At 34.0% G+C, this 19,026-nt stretch overlaps 1 protein-coding gene across 1 annotated transcript; it reads left to right on the top strand.

Moving 5' to 3' along the window:
• Positions 1-3,007: 3,007 nt before the first annotated feature.
• LOC115987988 (WAT1-related protein At5g07050-like) lies at positions 3,008-14,233 on the top strand. Its single transcript, XM_031111609.1, has 7 exons — positions 3,008-3,269; positions 5,791-5,853; positions 6,325-6,441; positions 6,690-6,930; positions 13,170-13,328; positions 13,440-13,591; positions 13,763-14,233. The coding sequence occupies exons 1-7, from the start codon at positions 3,037-3,039 to the stop codon at positions 13,902-13,904; spliced, it is 1,107 nt and encodes a 368-aa protein (XP_030967469.1). The 5' UTR covers positions 3,008-3,036; the 3' UTR covers positions 13,905-14,233.
• The last annotated feature ends 4,793 nt before the right edge of the window (positions 14,234-19,026 follow it).

Genomic DNA, 19,026 nt, shown 5'->3' on the forward strand with positions numbered 1-19,026 from the left:
CAAAAAATTGCAAAAAAAGATTTTCAAAAGCTTAAAAAAATGCAAGAAAGCGTCTTCTAATAGTTCATGTGTTGATTTGTGTATGATTGAGCCCGTCTGACGTGCAAAATTATTACTTTGATGTCCTTGGACAAGTGTGTAACACGTGTGGGGAGTTATGCCACGTCCTTGTATCCCGTTCTAACACTTATAGAGGCCTGTTCTATAGAGTAGATGCAAGAAAAAACTACTTCAAAAAAAATAAAATTAAACGGTTAGAAATATTTACATAATATATATGCAATGACTTTGATAATTTGAACTCACACTGCGCTACTTTCCCAAGCACTTTCAGTTTGACACAACTTAGACACAAGAGAAAGGGTGGTTGAATTACTTTTTATTAAGTACAAATAGTTGACTCATATGTAAATAATATAACCAAATCATACATTAACAAATATATAAGTTATGTCAAAGTATTTATTCATAAATGAACTGAATGGGCAGTGGTGTAGGAGATAACTATCGTCTCCATATAGGCACTTAATTCTTGGCCTTTTATAGGTCCACCCGTCCATGCTTTATAGATAGCAGATACAGAATGATTGAAGAGAAATCATTATTAATGGGGGAGATACGCAATCCAGCTATTTTTGGACTTCTAATTTGGTGGGCTCAAGGATATTTCGCCTCTTCGTGAGTTCTCTCCCTACAAATTTTATAATCAAAAGATAAATAAGAGTATGACTAAAAATTAGACAAAATTTGACTAGAAAGAAGTTTGCAGTTAATAGTCGGATTACCTTTTCTTCTTAAATCCTCTGTGCTTGCAAAATTTTCATAGATCAAATATCAATATTTATGTCATCAATCAAATGATTAAATTGCAAATTTTTGTAGTTTAAACTTATGCATAAAAATAAGTTTATGATTAGAATATTAAATAACATTTAATTGGCATGTAATTTGACATTTGTGTTAAGGACATAAAGTATATGTAATCCAACTATTGGATTTTCAAAATATGAATCCATTTTAATATTTTTAGTGGGAGTTGTAGCCATTGGTTAGGTTTTCAGCCAAGTTTTTTCCCAAAAAATTATTTTTAATAAAAATTTAAATTAAAAAACAACTAATTGCTAATGATACAACTAATATCTTGTCAACCAACAATTCCAAAACTTGTAAGGGTATCTTATTTTGATATTACTCACGAAAATAGTGGAATCCGTATAAAATATGATCTTTCAATTTGTTGGAATATATTTGAACAAAGCTTTCACTTATAAGGTGTTGCTTGAAAAGATTCAGATGCGACCAACATATTCTAAAACCTCATATAGCAAGAAACTATTCCAATTTCTAAAAATAGCTTAGTTAAATGAATGGTCGAGCGATTGGCTGATGACAAGAATACATATTGGCTTCGCATCCCCAAAGAGATATGTCATGATTTTATGTAATTGGCTTATCCTTTGACAAAACACACTTTACTTGTATTTGGGTAGATTTAGGATGTTTTAAATACTTCAAGAAACTTTGTTTCAAGATCAAGTATTGAAACTTTCAAGTCTGTTCAAGAAAACAAGTTCAGAGTGCAAAAACATTAAAGCTCGACAGCTGGTCGACAGCTGCATCTATCGAGCTTAAGGAAGCTGTTCTTCATTTAGTGTGCTCGACACCTGCTCGACACCTGCTATCTGTCGAGATTTAAGATTTTTAGAATTTCAATATGATTTTCTTGGGATCCGTGAATATGTCTTTGGGCATTCTTTTCTCATAAACCTAGACATATAAAAGGATCAGTTTAAGGGCCGTTAAAGTGTTCACAAGTTGCACAAGATTTGACCAAACTCTGTTTAAGCAAATTGTGACAGGAGACGAAGTTCTTACCCTAGTTCATCTCTTTCTCTTGAAGAAGTTGTTGTGTATGTGCACCGTAGGGTTTTGTGACCAAGCATCTTCTTGATCTTCATTGTTTGGATGAACTGAAGAACTTTGCAACCAACAACCTTTTTAGTTGGTGATTGAAGTCACATACTGGGATCCGCACAATTAGTTAGTCACGTACTGGGAGTCGTGCATCTGAAAGGGAAACTGTCACTACAGAACAAGTCCAATTGGGTATTGGGGTAAGGGTTCAACTGTAGGTAGATAAGGTACTTGGATTCCTTTACTTGTAACCGCTTGTTGTGATAATAGTGGAGTTTCGGAAGTGGTAATCTGAAAATCACTCGGTGGGGGTTTTTACCGTTAGGTTTTCCTCATTCGTAAACAAATCACCGTATTATTTATTTTCCGCTGCATATTTAGTCTATTGGTGATTTGTTTGTGCTACCACGCTTTGCATGATAAATTGATTAATTAATAACTTGGCTAATTAATTAATTAATTTCTATCACAAGGGGTCATTCAATTTGTGGCCTATCAGTACTTCTGAATCTTCTTTGATGCTGCTTGTGCTCTAGATGTCTCAGTGTCTTTCAAGATCTCTCCCAAGATGTCTTGGTGTGTTGAAATAAATTAGGAAGGCTTCTATTTATGGGAGATTGGAGGTGGGTGAGCAACACATGGCGAAGTCTGATTGGTGACATGTATCACAGTTTAATTGGAGGAGTTTTAAGACTTTTTCTCCAAGACACATGGCATCTTTTGATTGGCCGAAATGTCTTGATTTTCAAGGTGACACATGTCAGCACCTGATTGGACTGCATATGTCATTGCTTACACACGCCGAGTTGCTTATGTCATTGCTTACACGCACTAATGTGTGATTGGTTTTTGCATTCTTTTTATGTCTTTATTTCAACGACACTTGACAAATTTTTGTTGGTTTCTGAATAGTGATTGCAAAACCTAGCAGCAGTATGTGGCGCTCTGTAATTGGCCGTATTTTATGGACTTGGTAGTATGATGTGTCAGTTTGTGATAGGTTGAGAATTTTCTCTTTCCACACACACATATATATTCCATAATTCGTTCTACAGTTATCTCCACTATGATTTAAAAAGAGTGTAGTTATAGCTTTAGGAGCAAGTGAATTTGGAGTTAAAGATGGAAGAACAGGAAGAGAGTGCAAGAGTTGGAAGTGAAAGCAGAAAAAGAGAGAGATTAATTGATGTATTGGCACCATATATTCTCTGCATAATTGCCAATTTCTTCTTCGCTGGATTGATCATAGTTGTCAAGGTCTCTTTAGAGAAAGGCTTCAGTCGATATGTGCTAGTGCCCTATGGACAAGCTTTTGGAGCTCTAACTACTGGTGTTCTTGCACTTCTCTATGAAAGGTTTCCTTCCAATTTTTCCCTTCTTTTGGCGGTCATTTCTTATTATTATTGGCGCCAATCTTCGTTTTGTTTTTTTCTTATAAAATATTTTCGTGCATGTCTTTATAACCTTGTTAGCTTCTTACAAATTCTGCAATTAACAACTTCCATGGATTCTGGCTCATTATATCATAGACATGACACAAGAAAATAAATATGAAGCTCTTGGGTTTTGGCAAAGTATTTTGAATTTCTTGTTTTTTTGAACTTCTAAGAGTTCTGTTTGGATACCACTTATTACTAAAAATTGAAAACATTGTACCAAAATAATTTTTAAATGTGTGAATAGTGTTGTGGGATCTATTTTTAATGAAAGTTTTATTGAAAAAAGAGGTTTGTGGGTCTCGTGCATGGGACCAACTGCCAGACTCTGGACACAGCTGAAAAAAATTTCAGCTGTATCCAAACGTTCACTAAATTTATCTACATAAGATGAATTTATGAATGATAGTAAATAATATTCTTTTAACACAAAATTTTATACTCAAGTTATAAATATAGAAAATGTGTAGTGTACCACCGCGCATCTTTAGTATGAGCTTTACATCTATAACCTATAGAATGCACATAATATAAATCCTTTATATATATATATATATATATATATATATATTAATGGGTCTAACATGCTGTGAGAAATTCTTTACGTGGAGTAGATACAAGAGGTACTTGTTGGCTTCATAAAAAACTAATTCTTAGCCGTTAATAGAGGCATCTATGCTTTAAAAGTAGAAGATATGGAGTATAAGATACCATTTAAGAGACACCATTATGTGAAAGATAGGGGTATCTTTCCCACCCACTATAATGGTGTCTATCCTAAAAAGATACCAAATCTACATGCTTTTGGACTTTATATATATATAATTATTTTAATGTTTTCAAAATTTAGTCTACAAAAATAAAAGTTGGCTCCCCCAAATATTTGAATTAGTCCAATGATGCTCTTTAAAAAAAAAAAAAAAAAATTGTTTAATAGTTATAGAGATATAATTTTATTTTTCACAATTTTATTTTTTATTGTAAAATGTGCTCTTATATTTGTTAAATATTTGATAAAGTTTGGTATCAAACATGTCTGAATCTATCTTTTTCAACCCGTTATATGGCGATTAACAAGTTATTGATTCATTAAAAAAATCTTGTCACTAAAATTGCACATGAAATGTGTCTTTAGTTGCCACATAATGAGTTAAAACAAGATAGTTTCAAATATGTTTGGAGCCTAACTTATTCCTTCAAGTTCTGGATTATTTTTATTTTTGAGAATTTCATTAGTTGAATTGAAAGATTTTTTACTTACTTTACTATAAAATTTGATAATTTGTATTTAAAATGAAATTTTTTTGGAATTTCACAATAAAAATGGAAAAATCGAATTTTATTCTATGAAAGATCGCCATCAAATATAATTTTGATTGAAAATACTAAGCTCTTTTTTTTGGGTGTGTATATATATATAACTTATAAAATAAAAAAGTGTGTATATAAAAGAAAAAAGCATGTGCGTGTGTGTCTATATATATATATATATATATATATATAAATGTATGTGTATGTGTGCGCGCGCACTTGTGTTTTTTTTTTTTTGGTGGGGGGTGTGGGGGGGAGGGAGGGAGGGTTTGTCTTGAGAGATATATTAGTGTCGCAATTTGGGCCCCCCAAATAAAAATTTCTAACTACGCCATTGTGTGTGTGTATATATATTTACTTGTATTCCCTTTCCATCCTTCATTCTCTCCCTTCAAATTCTATAATGGAAAGATAAAATAAGAGCATGACAGAAATTATTTGTAATTTTAATTTACAATAATTTTTTTTAGCAAATATTTAAATTAAAAAAAAAAAAAAAACTAATTTCTTTCGTCCTAACTAGCAAAGTCTAAGTTGTGTCGTTGGGATTAATAACACAACGAAAGAATGTGATTTATAAGTTGCAATTGTTTGTAAAACGGCATGAATTCTCAACCAATAAATGTAAAACTAAATAAAATAAACATTTAAAAAATTATAATTATATTTAGCTCTAATTACAGAAAATAGAAAAGACAATGAGTAAAGTGACTATAAATAGTTGTAGTGTTCATAGTATGTTCCAATTGATGTCTTCAGTAATATAAATAAAATTTCCAACTTATTATGCTAAAACTAAAACAAATATATTTGAACCATTGTCTTTCTATTGAAAATTATTGATAACAATTTATCAAAAGAAGATTTTAAATATAAATAACGTATGTGCTCAAAATTAAGCATTTCTTGAAAAGATTCACATGTAACCAACTTATTCTAAAACTGATAAAGTGTGTATTATTTCGATCTAACTCACGAAAACATAGTTAAATTTATTTGAAATTTGATCATACAAATATTTAAATTAGTTGTAATTTATTTGAACAGAATTTCACTTTTTCAGTGAAATGCAAATTTAAAGACAAAATACGCTTGAATTTCTACTAACCATTTAAAATTTCTTTGACAGGGATAATCACAACAAAATTAGCATTCCAATCTTGCGCAATATCTTTTTCATGGGTTTACTAGGGTGAGTAAATTGTCTACAAATGAGTCATTCAGTGTCCAAGTCTACTTTTCTTTCAAATGGCAATGGGTAAAATTTAAGTAAGCAATACATTAGGTTTAATTTTCATTGTAGTCAAACATATAACCATATTGAATTTAACCGTATTCACAAAACGTAACATTATTTTTACTTTATTGGTTCTTATAACAAAGTTTTGTAATCTAACTTATTAAAAAGAAGGTATTGTTTCTAAGTATTACCCAATGCCAAACGGAAAACGCTTGTGATGCAACCCTTTTTATATAAAAATTTACAAATTGTTTTCGTGGTAAGTAATTATTGGTAATGGAAAAAAAAAATGTTATGAGAACTAGTATGAAATTAGCCACAACGATAATTTGTAAAAATGTTGTAAAATAATTTGTGCATGTATTATTATTCATGCCAAGTTAATTCCTAACTAACTCTGGACTTTCTTTGTTAATAATTTAGATCTGTGTTAGCCACGACACTGTACTATGCCGGACTTGAATACACATCATCAACTTTTACAGCCGTTACAGGCAACTTACTTCCATCGATTACCTTTCTCTTAGCAATCTTGTGCAGGTATGGATCAATCACTTTTATCTATCTCCTTTGTGTGAGATACTGCTTTGTTGTGAAGAATACCCTAAACTGACTATTAAGTAAATTTAGTAAGGTTAGGGATCCAGTGCAGGTAAAACAATTAGCATTTGGGCTACATAATATATATAGTGGACTCTTGGACCCTCGGGTCTATAATATATCACTCACAGTCAGAGACAATGGAATAACTCATTTAAAGAAGTTATGCTTAATTTTTATGAATTCAGGATGGAGAAATTAGACATTTCCCAACGTGGTGCGCAAGCAAAGATAGTCGGAACAGTTGTTGCATTTGCTGGTGCTACACTAATGACGCTATACAAGGGTATCGTTGTGGTTTCACTACTGCCTACCCAACACTCGCATCAAACCTTCACTTCAAAAGCATCCTTGGACCAAAATTGGCTAAAGGGATCCTTCATGCTTGTCATTTCAAACCTTTCTTACTCAGCATTCTACATCTTACAGGTGACCAAAAATCATTATCCAGCAATTAAAATAGCTTTCTTGTTATCTACTATGTTAGGGTTTATTGTTTTCTACCCTTTAAAGTTATTGGAACGGAGCACAGAAAATGAAGATAAAAAATAAACAAGACTGTCGGACCGTGAGCTGTGCCATTTCATCACAAAGCCAATTGGTGATGAGGAAGACACACTATAATCTTTTATGGTCTTCGATGTCACACATTGCGGGCTTGTTTTTAGAATGGTTGTAGAGTAAAATTGCGGTCCCCCCAACAAAGGCAAAACACACACAAATCTAAGAAGATGCTAGACCCATCTATGTGACACCCAAAAAAGACTAATTACAATTAGAGTTCTGTAAAGTTATGATTTTCAAGTATGTTTTGTTGGTTTTAATTCCGTGTCAAATTTGATTCTATTTAGTAAAACATTTCCCTGTATGTTTGTGAGATTTAATGTAAGGGTTGAGTGTGAGAGTTTGGTGAAAATTTGTGAAGAATAGTGAAGTGCGCGACTTGCTCACGAGTGGACAACCCACAGAAGGCCATGTGAGAAGCACATGTTGGAAGCTGAATAGTCAACTACTAGGAAGCATTTCACGAGTCATTTTTCTACTGGAACAACTCACAAATGACCAACTAAACTTATTGCCTAGATGATTTCCAAGTGTGCTTTCCTCACTTCTTTACCTACACTATATAAGCCCTCATTACCCATGGTGATAACTAGTGATAGCATTGAAAGAAGCCATTGATTGGCAGATGCAATTTGGAGCTAATTGTGGGGATAACTAGTGAAGACATGACTCGGTGAAGTCCGTTGGAAGTTGAAACTTGGAGGGTTCAATTAAATTGAGTAGATTAGGCTTGGAGGGTCTTTTTGATATCCTTGTACTCCAACTTTATTCACTAGTGGATCATTCGACTTGGTTGTTCTCAGAGAGGTACTTTGCCGAGTATGTTGGTTTCCTCTTCGACAGCACATCTCAGTGCTATCTCGTGTTTGCATCTCCTTTCCCTTACTCTTTGTACTTTACATTTACTGTTTATTGTTTATGTTTATGCACTAGAGAATAGTTCTAGTTTATTATGTTTCATTTACTCTTATTTCGCACTTAGTTAAGTAGAGTAAAGCCAATTTAGCCATAAGTTTAAAATTGAGGGTCTAAATAAGCTATAGTGTTTTATACTATTGAGCTTTCAAGTTCCTTGTGTAAAGTTGTGATTTCTAACTATGTTGTGTTGGCTTTAATTCCGTGCCAAATTTGATTGTAATTTTTTCAATAATTTTTCCTATATGTATGTGGGTTTAATTGTAAGGGATGAGTGTGAGAGATCGGTGAAGAATCAAGCTTCAAAAGATAAACAAGTGGATTTCATGACTGGCTCGCGAGTAGCTCGCAAGAAGCAACCTGCGAAACGGCCAGGTGTAGAGCACATGGCTGGAAGATGAAGAGTCGTGCTAGGCTATCATTTTCACGACTGTTTCACGGGTAAGGCCAACCCAAGAAGGACTCGCAAAAGTCTCTGTTTGGCAAAAAGTTGTGTTTTGCTTTATCAAGTCTTTACCCACATTATATATACCCTCATTACCCACAAAGCGTAAGGAGTGCTTTTTAGAGAGAAAACCCTATAAAATACACTTGAGAGTTAGAGATTGTTATACCCATAATTATTTACACATTTCCTTGTAGTTTTCCTCAACACCTACCTCTCCATCCCTAGATCTTTGAGAGGTTTCTAGCCCAAACACTTACCATACCCATATTGAGTGTAAAATGAGATTTTGGTGCTACTGGGAAGCATTGGAAGGAACCATTCATTGGCAGATGCAATCAGGCTGAATTGCGGAATCTGGAAAGTTAGAGAAGACAAGGCTCATAGAAGTCAATTGGTAGCAGGAGCTTGGAGGACTCAAGTACATTGGGTAGACTAGGCTCGAAGGGTCTTTTGTTATTCGTGTACTCCAACTTTATTCTCTAGTGGATCGATTTCGAATTAGAGGGTCACAGAGAGGTTTTTCGCCAAGTTCTTCAGTTTTCTCTTCGATAACACGTCTCAGTGTTATCTTATGTTTGCATCTATCTTCCCTACTCTTTAAGCTTTCATTTTATTTTTGGTGAAGGATGAATATGGCTTGGGGTAGTGTTATCGGTTCATCGCACTTATGTACTCTTGTTCCGCACTTAGTCTAAGTTAGAGTAAAAGCAATCTAGTCATATTTTTTAATTGGAGGTCTGAACAAGCTCTTGTATTTTAGCACAAATCCAAGCTTTCACCTTGTAATCACTTAAATAATCTAAATCGACTCATAAGGGTGTTCACAAATTTATTTGGGTTTGGGATATATTGCCACACAACCCGATCATGTTAGGCTAGGAAGTTAGCAACTCAAAAATGATAAAAAAAAAAGAAAAAAAGCTCAGGTTATCAACCAAACTTCAATTTTAATTTAGCACTCAAATACAACTGATTTCACTATCTTTCAATGTTGATGATGACAACAAAGAAGAGAGGGAGGAGGGTGGGGTGAGGGGGAAGTGAATCTGAAGAGAAAGAGTGGGCTTGATGGAATGATTGAAGGTTGTGAGAGAAATAAGAGTTTGAAAGAAGAGATTGGGGAAAAACCTTTCCATTTCAATCTCATTGACATTGAAGTAAAAATAGCAAAACTCTAAAGACCATTATGGCCATCAGGTTGGCTTCCCACAACAATGATCCTCGATATCTATGAAGGCCACTTTGGCTACATGAAACTAGTTATAGGACTTTAGAATTACAGGATAGCTAAGCCAATTTAGGGTTAGATTCGTGGGGATGTTTTCAATACCTAGTGCAATGAGACTTGTCTAAAGGGATCTTGGTGTATTGTATCAACAAAACTAATCGAAACTATTAAACTTGAATTGGGTTATTTGATTTCATTGGGTAAGTTTGTTGTGTGTTTAATCCTGTCAACTTCATAGGCAAGGTAATAGATCTGCCTATTTACTAGTAAAATATGCTTAAGCATTGTTGATTTCTTTGTTTAGATTGAAGAGAGTCCTTGTTTCTTAGAACAAGTTCTTTTTCGAGATATAATTATTGCTTCTCATTTTGAATAATATTAGTAGTCTTCCCATAAATAAATAAAAAAACTTAATACATGTCTAATGTGAGTCCCAACATTTGAATGCACACATTGTTACAATCCAAATTAATCGCACTTCACATTCTAAATCATTGGCATCCTATCACTATTGTTTTTAAATCTGTACAAGGTTCCAATCATTAAAAAAAATATATTATTAATAATAATGTTGAGTGTTCTTGTACATTGGACCCAAACCTGTTCCATATTGCATGTTAGGGTCATATTTTGTTGTAATTAGCTAATCCTTGAACAAAATACACTTTACTTGTAATTGGGAAGATCTAAGATGGGTTTAGTACTTCAAGAAACATGTTGTTCAAGTCAAGTATTAAAGACATGAAGATTAGTCCAAGAAACAAGTTAAGAAAAGCTGTTCATTAAGTCTCGACAGATAGCTCGCCAGATGTCTGCTATTGAGACTTAATGTGAAGCTCGATAGATAACTCGACAGTAGCTCGATCTATTAAGAATTACGATTTCAGATTTTTTGGATCTGAAATTCAGCCCAATCTTGTATATTTGTTTGGGGTTTCTTTTCTCATAACCGTAGATATATATAAGACTTATTTTAAAGGTTGTCATATACGAATACAAAGACCAAGAGACTTATATTCTCTATGTGAAGCTATTACGTTTGTACACCATAGGGTTTTGTAACCAAGTGCTTCCAAATCTTTATCGTTGATGAAGTGAGGAACTTTGCAGCCAACAACATCTATTCAAGTTGCTAGAGTTAGTCACATACTTGGGATTTGTGCAAAGAGTTTGTCACAAATTGGAGGTTTATGCATCAAGGGAAAGAAGGCTACTACAAGATGAAGTCCAATTGAGTATTGGAGCGAAGGTTTAACTATAGGTTGGTATTTTGTGACAGACCAAGGGTAGTTGGCAAGATTGCTTATATTTGTAACTGCTTGATTGTTGATTAGTAGATTCTTGAGAGTGGTGACTTTAAAATCACCCGGTGGAGTTTTTGTCTTGCAAGGTTTTCCCCATTTGTTAACAAATCACCATGTTCAATTTATTTTCTGTTGCACTTAGTATTTTTGGTGATTTATTGGTACCTTCACAATTTTCATGCAATTGAACTTAATTAATCAACTTAGGTAATTGAATTAATTAACTGGGTTCAAGCTATCTTAACCCAACATAGCATTCTTTCTTATATTTCAATGTGGGACTTCAAAAAACTCTTTCTCAAGACAAAACTAGTCACCCTTTGAAAAATTAATAAGGATTTTAACGATATATTTACTTATAAATGAGCTATTCTTTCTAAAATCTCAAAAATGTGTTAAAACACAAGAGCTGTTTAGACCCCCAAATTAAAAATTATGGCTCGATAGATTTTACTCTAACTTATACTAAGTGTGGAATAGAGTAAATGCGAGCAGATAAACAAATAAATTACTCTAAGACATATTCAATATAACACAACAGTAATATGAAAGCTAAAATAGTAGGGAAGAAGAATGCAAACACAAGATAACATGCTGATGTGTTATCGAAGAGGAAACTGAAGTACTCAGCATAAAATCTCTCTGCCACCCTCCAAGCAGTAATCGATCCACTAGACAATCAGTTGGGATACATGGGTTAGCAAGAGACCCTCCAAACCTAATCTACGCGATGCACCTAAGCCTTCAAAGCTCCTACTCTAACAAGGCTTCTCGAAACCGTGTCTTGAATAGCTCTTTGGATCCTGCAATACACCTGATTGCATCCGCCAAAGCCTGGCTTCTTCCAATGCTTCCCAGTAGTATCAAAACCTCACTAAACACTCTGAAAGGTGTGGTAAGTATTTGGGCTATCAATCTCTCAATGGTATGGAAATGGAGAGGTAGGAGTTGAGAAAATTCACAAATAATTGTGTAGAGAATTATGGGTATAACAATCTCTAACTCTCAAGGTTTGTGGTTAGGGTTTTCTCTCAGAAGAACTCCTCAACATATGTGGGTAATGGGGGTATATATAGTGTAAGTATAGATAGTGTGTATCAGAAATGACAGTTCTGCAAAACAGAATGTTTCGTGGGTATCTCGCGGAAAGACCTTACCTGCGAGACACTCGCAAAAACTAGCTGTCTCCATTCTGTCCTGACTCTTCGCATTCCAGTTATGTGCAAGGCACATGCTTCACTTAGCAGGAAGCTTACTCGCGAGATACCCGTGAAAACAACTTTAGTCTTCAATTGCCTTGAGTCTTCACACACTCTCTCTCTCTCTCACACACACAACCCTTACAAATAAATTCCACATGAAATACAAGGTACATAAGATTAAAGCCAACAAAAACACTTTTTCAACTTTGGCACGGAATTAAAGCCAACAAAAACATAGTTGTAAATTACAACTTTACACTTTCATTTTATTTTTCATCGTTGAATTGGAAAGGTCCTGCAGTAAGGAAGTCTTTATAGGCCTATTTCCTCTTTCTTTTATTTATTTTTCATTTTATTTAACGAGGAGGTATGTTTAAGAGTAATTGTTCTCAAAATTTAATAAGTTGAGAGTCATATATTTAATTAAAGTATTTATTATTTATGAGGTCATTGTCTAATCCTGAATCAAAACTTAGTCTATTTTTTAATTGAAATTTTAGTTCAAAACTTTTTGGATTGAAATGTTTCTATGTTGTGGTATGTAAGAGGCAGTGTGTAATAGACACTACCCACTTCAATATGCCCCACTTACACTTTGGAAACTCTTTTGAATTGAAGGTAGGCATATGCTACTATAAGTCTATAACGAAAGCCACACAATACCCAAAGTCGCATATAAGTAGTTTTGATACCATTTTTCAAGAACCATATATTCCCAAAATCTAAAACTATTATCACCATTTTTATTTTCTTTTATAACGATTAAAGCATTTAAAAAAAAATCAAATTTTGATTTACACAGTTTTTTTTTTTTTTTTTTTTTTTTTTTTTACAAACACACACACAAGGGATTTCCTAAATCCTAAGCATTCTTGATTACCTTTTCTCAGTGCAATTTTTATGTTTCCCTGCCTTGCTTGCATTAGCGAGAGGATAACATTGTATAAAACCATATATTGTTTATACTTTTTGTGATGATACTAACTGATGTCTGATGATTAATCCAGGCTAAAACAATTAAGGAGTACCCATCACCTATAGCTCTTACAGCATTGACATGCTTATCAGGCACGTTACTCTCAACAATCATGGCAGCAATTTTTGATCATAAACTTTCCTCTTGGAGGTTGTCATGGAACATCACCCTTCTTGCTCCCATTTATAGTGTGAGTTCTAGAACATTACCCATTTTTCAAGGAATTCGAATATATGGAATTACATATTGTACATAGTTTTATACATAATTTAAGCTGTTATGTAAATGTCACATTTTATAGGGAGTTGCAATATTTGGAATTACATATTATCTTCAAACATTGGTTTCACAAAGAAAAGGTCCAGTTTTCATGACAGCATTTAGACCATTGAGTACTCTACTTACAGCTATTATGGGACTACTAATTTTAAGAGAGGCATTGCACTTGGGAAGGTATATACATTTACTTGCTTGGATCAATTCCCCAATTGTTTGAGATTTTTTTTTTTTTTTTATTGTATTATTATTATTATTATTATTTGTGGTTTACAAGCCTTTTCTTTTTTCTTTCAAAGGAATGTGAATGGTAGATTCTGATTTATTACTATTTTCAAACATTTGCAGTATCTTAGGAGCTATGTTGATCATTCTTGGTTTGTACATGACTCTATGGGGAAAAGAAAGTGATAGAAAGAAGAAATACATTGAACGTGGAAGGTATGGGCAAACTACTGAGATCAAATTAGAAAATTGTAATGAACGTTGATAAGTACCTAATGAAGTCCGTATGAGTTGAATGAAATAAGTAGTAGGGCCCAAGATAGTTACTCATGCTTTGATCTTCAGTACACTTGATAGTTGAAGACTTGGCAGCAACTTTACTCCACCAATACTAGCAATATGGATTTGATCTCATGTAGGTACGTGCTTGTAGAGTTAGAAGATTACGGAGTCTCATGGTTCTCACAAGAGTAACTCTCAAGACTTGAAAAACATGTATTAGGGTTTTGTTTTTATACCTTGCAGTGTTAGACTCAAACCCTAAATGTTTCGCGGGATGTTGGGCTTCAATTAAAATTCTGCAGATCACAATTTGATTGGTCGAAAGTCTCTCTTGATCAATCGAGCTTGACAGTTTTTTAATTTTTCTTTCTGCAATTTGTATGTATTTGAATCTTGACCTGTATCAATTTGAGTAAGGTCTAAACCACTTCTAAGACACTAAGATCTTATATTAGACATTTTCTTGTTCTCGGTTTCCCAACATACAATAAAATTAGAACCTAAACATTTAAATCTAAATATTTAGAACCTAAAACTAGGAGAAAATGGGCTTTTGCCCTTTTTTAAAAAAAATAAATAAAAATCCAGCATTTTGCCAACTTTCTCAAACTAATTAGGGAAATGCCCCTGTTTTGAAACTTAATTTTCTAAAAATCGAGTTTCAATTTAAAACTTGATTTTTGGACAATCGAGTTATAACAAACTGAAAATTTAATATAAAAAGAAATTCAATTCCATGTGAAGTACTCAAGTTCATAGAACTCGATTTTCATGAAAAAATTCAAATGGAACTCGAGTACTTTACATGGTACTCGAGTTCATGGAACTTGAGTTCCAAAAACAAATGTTTTTTTTCTAAGTCTATGTTCGCTATAACTCGATGTTTCAAAAATCGAATTATACATTTGAAACTTGATTTTTAGAAAATCAAGTTTTAAAACAAGGGCATGTCCCTAATTAGTTTGGAAAATGGGGCAAAATGCTGGATTTTTTGTGTGAAAGAGGCATTTGCCCATTTTGGCCCCTAAAACTAGAATTACTCTATTTTGGTCTGAAGTTTATATAGCTTTTATTTTTTATTTTTTATTTTATGGGACTGAACCACTATAAAAAATTATTCCCTTGAGAACATTCAGAAAGCACTAGCCTCTGTTAAAGTGCAAGTGGAATCAATGTAGAATTTGCATTCAGTATTAGGTCGATTGGGTTTTGTGCACAATCGAAAAACATATAAGATTAATTTATTGTCTTTGATTTAATTAGTAATTAATAGTTTGAATTACATTAATTAAAAGGAGAGAACATAGTACTGCTCCTTAAATGGTTTATTTTTGGTTTTCCAATTACAATCACCTATATAATTTTACGTATAAATATAGTATTATCTTTTCTAAGATATTAAATTCGATAATGAAGTTATTTTGGTTAATTATAGTTGATTTCAATAATTGCAGAAATAAGATACAATACCTAAAAGAAAATAATACGTTTGGAATAAAGGGAGGTAGAGGAGGAGAGTACATTATAGTCATCTGCTATTCACACATTGGTCCAATATCTCTCCATTATTTTAGTCAAATTGAACTCCGTATGAGTTGATTGAAATAAGTAGTGGGGTTGTACGTACTAATTTTAATGGAAAGGGCGTGCGAGTGTGGTGGGTGGATTGGGACCCAATTTTGTTTCATGCTTAGGCATTGCATGGAGGAGGAATTGAGAAAAGAGAACCTATTCTTTCATAGCTTCATCACTATGAAAAGGATTAGCATTATTGCCGTTGGTGGCAATAATATTTTCATATATACCATCATCTATTCAACAGTTAAATGGTGCAAGAGTAGGAAGTGAAAGCAGTAAAAGAGAGAAATTGATTGATTTATTGACATCATATATTCTCTGTGTAATTGTCAATTTGCTCTTCTCTGGATTGATCATAGTCATCAAGGTCTCTATAGAGAAAGGGTGCAGTCGTTATGTGCTATTGTCCTACGGACTAGCTTTGGGAGCTTTAACCACGGGTGTTCTTGCACTTCCCCACGAAAGGTTTCCTTCCATCTTTTCCCTTCTTTTAATGGCCCTTTCTTATTATCTTGGCACTAATCTTCTTTTTCTTCATTTTTTATTTCCTTATAAAATATTTTCATGTTTGTCTGTTTACCTTGGAGGGTGGGGTTGAATCCTTGATGTTTCCGTTGAAAACACCAATAGTAGTTGGAAATACCAAATGATGCCAATTGAGTTGCAAGACTTTTAATAACTTTCAATAATTCTCTTATTGATTATCAAAAAGTTATAAAATGATATAAGGCAAAACTTAAGTACAGTACCTTAGGTTCCCTACTTAAAATTTTGACATTTGTCCAATTTGTTAGGACATATGTGATTCATTGTTAGAAACATATGTCAATATATAATTGGCTAATTCTTTAACAAAACGCACTTTACTTGTAATTGGGTAGATCCAGGATGTGTTTAATGCTTCAAGGAACAAGGTTTCAAGATCAAGTGTTAAAGCCATGCAAGTCTGTCCAAAAAACAAGTGAAGAAGTGCTGGATTTTAAAGCTCAACAGCTAGGTCAACAGCTAGTATTTATCGAGGTTTAAAAAGCTGTTTCAGGCCGATGCTGGACAGCTGCTCGATAGATAGGTTATCTGTCAAGGTTTATGAAATTCAGTTTTTCAGAGCTGATTTCACTCCAATCTGTGAATAGATGTTTAGGCTTTCTTTTCTCACAACCCTAAATATATATAAGGATTATTTTAAGGGCCGTCATATATAGCTGATGCAACTCAATACAAAAGTTTTTCACAAGCATATTGTGAATCGGAAATATATGCCCTAGTTCATCTTTCTATTCAAGAAGCTGTTGTGTTTGTACACTATAGGGTTTTGTAACCAAAGAGCTTCATAATCTTCATTGTGTTGATGAACTGAAGAACTTTGTAGCCAACATCTTTCTCAAATTGGTGAGTAAGCCGTGTATTGGGATTCGCACATTGAATTGGTTAGTCACGTACTAGAAGCCGTGCATTAAAAGGAAAGATTGTCACTATAGAACAAGTCCAATTGAATATTGGGGTAAGGGTTCAACTATAGGTTCGTATAAGGTACTGGAATTCCTTTACTTTTATCCGCTTGTTGTGATAATAGTGAATTTTCGGGAGTGGTAATCTTAAAATCACCCAGTGGAGTTTCTGCTGTATAGGTTTTCTTCATTATAAACAAATTACCGTATCAATTTATTTTTCGCTGCATTTTAACTTAGTTTGTGATTTGTTTGTGCTATCACGCTTATTGAATGCAAATTGAATTAATTAATTAACTTGGCTAATTAATTGGTAAATTCATCACTAGGGGTCACTACATTCTTGGCCTATCAAGTGGTATCAGAGTAGGCACACTCTAATTAGGTTTTAATCTTTGCTGTGTGATCCATTGACCCTTGTTTGTCATGGATAGAGGACAGTCTCTTATTATACCTCCTTTATTTGATTGCACTAACTATGCAAATTGGAAAGTACGCATGAGAGCTTTCTTGCAATCATTAGATGAAAAAGTGTGGCAAGATGTGGAGATAGACTGACCCAAGTCAAAGGAAGCGCTGGCTGATTTGGATGATGCTAAGATTAAGGCGGCTAACTTCAACAGCAGGGCATTGAATGCTTTATTCAGTGCAGTCACGAATGAGGAGTTCAAGAAAATATCCTCTATTGAAACTGCGAAGGAAGCATGGACCATCTTCCAAAAAACCTATTGAAACTGAGTCATTTGATGATTTCTATGACAAGCTCAAGGACATAGTAAGCTCAGCCTTTAATCTTGGGGAAACCATTCCCGAACGTAAGATTGTCAGAAAGGTGCTTAGATCTCTACCTGAGAGATTTCATGCCAAGATCACTACAATTGAGGAATCAAAGGATATTGACAAAATTCCTTTGATAGAGTTAGTTGGCAATTTGCAGACCTATGAGTTGGGTTTGACAAGGATAGGGAAATATACTAAGGGAAAGAGCATGGCATTAAAGGCCAAGAGTAGTGACATTGATAAGTCTTCAGATGATGAAGATTCTAAGATGAAATCCTATATCACGAGTCAGTTTAAAAAATTTATGAAGAATGCCAATGCTAAAGGATTTGATAAAGACCGTATGCAATCTAGCTCATCTCAATTCATGAATCAGGACAAAGGAAAGAAGGATGCTAGGGATGGCGGTCAGTACACTGTTCCTTTAGGATCGAAATGCTTTGGATGTCAAGGCTTCAAACACATGAAACAAGAGTGCCTTACATATCTCAAGACCACTGGGAAGAGCAAGGCCCTTGCTGCTACTTTGAGTGACACCGAACCTGAAGTTGACTCCAACAATAAGGATGATGGAATCCTAAATGCCTTCACTACCACTGTAAATCCTACTGAAGGGATCATTGAAGATGTGGACGAAAAAGAAGACTTGGTGAAGTCTAAATTTGAGAAGATGACATCCACACAACCTATGCAAAATTATACAAGGTCTTCGAAAAATATGAGAAGTTGTATAGGGTGGCCACCCAGAAGGTCAATGAAGTGGAGCTTGATCGAGAAGAAATTTCCGCAAAATTTGATAAAGCCAATCAGACCATTGGAGTACTGAGATTTGAGAATAATTTCTTGACTAAGAAGACCAAGAAGCTTGAGGCAAAATTGTTCCAACTCAGAGCTTAGTTGGAAAGGATTTCAAGTGCAAAGCTTGATGAAATGCTTAGTCTTCAGAAATTTGCTTCCGATCGAACCGGTTTAGGGTATGATTTCTCTTCTCCTAGTATTGCTTCTGCTAGTACTACTGTTTTTGTTCCTCCTAGTAATAATGTCGAATCTGAAAACAATGATGTGCAAAATGTGTTAGCTAGTGAGAACATAGACAAAGGTAAATCTATCTTAGGAGCACCCCCTAAATAGGATAAGAAAGAGATCAAAAAACCTAGGGCTAAGAAAAGAAACACTCAAAAGCCTAAACAGAAGAAGCAGCATCCTTGTCATCACTGTGGAGCTGCAGGACATACTCAACCTAATTACTACAAGTGGTTAGCCACTCAACAAAGCAACAGTATGATCTCATCAGGAAAC

Source organism: Quercus lobata, chromosome 4 (genome assembly GCF_001633185.2).
Source record: "Quercus lobata isolate SW786 chromosome 4, ValleyOak3.0 Primary Assembly, whole genome shotgun sequence".
NCBI classification, from domain to species: domain Eukaryota; kingdom Viridiplantae; phylum Streptophyta; class Magnoliopsida; order Fagales; family Fagaceae; genus Quercus; species Quercus lobata.

What these genes read in the sequence shown, in the direction of transcription:
- LOC115987988 (XM_031111609.1), top strand. Translation starts at nt 3,037, where the DNA reads ATGGAAGAACAGGAAGAGAGTGCAAGAGTTGGAAGTGAAAGCAGAAAA. An exon ending in TTTTTCATGGGTTTACTAGG is followed by an intron (nt 5,854 to 6,324) that starts GTGAGTAAATTG and finishes TTAATAATTTAG; the next exon opens with ATCTGTGTTAGCCACGACAC. An exon ending in CAGCATTCTACATCTTACAG is followed by an intron (nt 6,931 to 13,169) that starts GTGACCAAAAAT and finishes TGATTAATCCAG; the next exon opens with GCTAAAACAATTAAGGAGTA.